Source organism: Muscardinus avellanarius (assembly GCF_963383645.1).
Source record: "Muscardinus avellanarius genome assembly, chromosome: 5".
In the NCBI taxonomy this organism is placed as follows: domain Eukaryota; kingdom Metazoa; phylum Chordata; class Mammalia; order Rodentia; family Gliridae; genus Muscardinus; species Muscardinus avellanarius.
In genome coordinates this window covers 14,819,098-14,821,323 of record NC_137790.1, presented here as the reverse complement: position 1 = coordinate 14,821,323, position 2,226 = coordinate 14,819,098, and the positions used below count along the sequence as shown (strand labels likewise).

At 37.7% G+C, this 2,226-nt stretch overlaps 1 protein-coding gene across 1 annotated transcript; it reads right to left on the bottom strand.

Annotated features, from left to right (window-relative positions):
* Positions 1-1,666: 1,666 nt before the first annotated feature.
* On the bottom strand, positions 1,667-1,897 carry LOC308263838 (uncharacterized protein; the record flags this gene model as incomplete). Its single annotated transcript, XM_080696931.1, has 1 exon — positions 1,667-1,897. The coding sequence occupies one exon, from the start codon at positions 1,895-1,897 to the stop codon at positions 1,667-1,669; it is 231 nt and encodes a 76-aa protein (XP_080553057.1).
* Between the last annotated feature and the right edge of the window lie 329 nt (positions 1,898-2,226).

Here is a 2,226-nt window from a genome sequence, read left to right as displayed (position 1 = left end):
ATTTAAACAGAAAAATAAAATCCTTACAAAAGCACAATCAGAGGAAAACATGTTCTCACACGGGTCTGGATCTTTCCAAAGATCTTAATTACTTTTTGTGGAGTTAACAATTTTACTACCAGAAATCTATCAAAATAAATTGAAATATATACACTATGTTAAACAAAATATGGACTTAAAATAACTTCTGCTGAGCACAAGATTTAGAACTCCCATATAAAGAAAAAATAGATTTCAAGTTAAAACACAAGTCATAGAAAAGTGATGAGAAAGCAAATGGTTGTATTATACATTGTGAAAACTTCAACATCACAGGGAAAAAATAGTTCAAGACTTCCATGAAAAATAAATAGTTCAAGACTTCCATGATATAGAATTCCCCCTAAAAATCTCATGTATTAAGCTCAGAGTTGATATAGTTAAGTCACGAGAGTTGTAGTATGATCAGTGGAAACCTCATCATCTGGGTGAAAGTGTAGGAAAAATAGGGTGTGACTGGAGATCATGTGTCCATGGGTGTGTGGCCTTAGGGATTGGCTTGCTTGCTTACTTCGTTTTTTCTTGCTTCTAACCTCTGTAATGTGAGGAGCAGAGCCCACACATTCTCTTCATCTCTACTTCCCACTGTCACCGTGCTCTGAGACCCAGAGTCCCCAGCCTCACATGAACTTAACCCCCAAATCCCAAAGGAAACCATGAGCAAATAAATCTTTCTTCTCTTAAGCTATATGGTCAGGTCTTTGGAATATAGAGTGAGAATGCTGACTAAGACAAAGACAAAAGAATGTAGAATGCTGCAAATGACTCTAAATGTAAATACAACATGAGTGTTAGGAATGGTGTCACCTTTTCAAAATAAAAGTTTAAAATAAAGCACTTAGAATTAGGTTGGAGCAGGACAAGGGTAGTACTAAACTTCCCCACTTTTTGAGCTACACAAGCACAAAAATAAAACTTCTTTCTTAAGTAAACCCTAAACAAAGAGCAGAAGCAGGAATCTTGAATAAACATTCATATATTCAAAGGATGGCATGCCAATAAAAGTTTAAATATAACATACAGCACTTGGAATAGATACTCTTTCTAGGTAATGCTTAACTAAATTGATAAATATTTTCTTGTTTGTTCTAAAAGACTGTCCCATACATCACTACTTAAGCAGAGTAAAATTAAGAGGACTACAAATACTTCTGCTTTACTAATGTCATAAATCATTAGGGTAAAAGAGGTAGAAACATTAGAGCAGATATATCCAAAAGTAGGCAGTTATTTTCTTTAATTATTAAAGAAAAAATGAAATATGAGCTATTAAATAAAAGAATCAGAATGGCATTGAGAGGTTGAATACGTTTATTAAGAGATCATAAGAATGAGCCCTGAACAAAAATCAAAATTCAGACTTTGACAGCATTATCCAGATGAGATATAGCACAAAACTCGACCAGATGAGTTCCAAGTTCTCTTCATTTTAATAAGTCAAATATTGCACAGGGGGAAAGTCTGAGTTTCAGAAATAGAGGACAGCGGAGGGCAAGTCTTCCGCAGAATCACATCAGAAACGTGATGTGAGACAATCCCCCAAGGATGAGAGTCAGAACACAGAGGGTACAGAACTGGTAAATTCTGCTATCAGAGGGGGAAAGGGAAAAATTCTCCAATGGTGTCCTTAGTAATAGCCAAAACCAGAGCCATAGCCTGAGCTACATCCGTAGCCACAGCCACAGAGAGAGCGGGACCCATAGCCATAGCCCAGGCCTCTGTAGCCACAGCCTAGGCCCCCATAGCCACATCCATAGCCCAGGCCTCCATATCCATAGCCGCCATAGCCCAGGCCACCACAGCCACAGCATCCATAGCCACGGCCGCCATAGTAGTTTCTGTAGTAGCTGCCACACATGATGTTGGTTGTTGAGTTGTCCTTGAGAAAAGTATAGAAGATGACTTGAGTCTGGACAGTTCTCCCTACAGAGGGCCTTTTATACTTCCTCATTGTGGGTATGACCCACACATGTGCCTTGTCACAGGATAATGTTATGACTAATCTAATCATTTTGTTGTTTCTCAAAAAAAAAAAAAAAAAAAAACGCCTCAGATGTATTAGTGAAGCTTGTTTGTCCTCTGAGTTTTTATTCTCCTGGCCAAGTTGAGGTCTTCAATAACAGCAGACACTTTACACTCACTCAGTTGTTTTACAAACTGGCATTCATTTTAGCATTCTGAATTTAT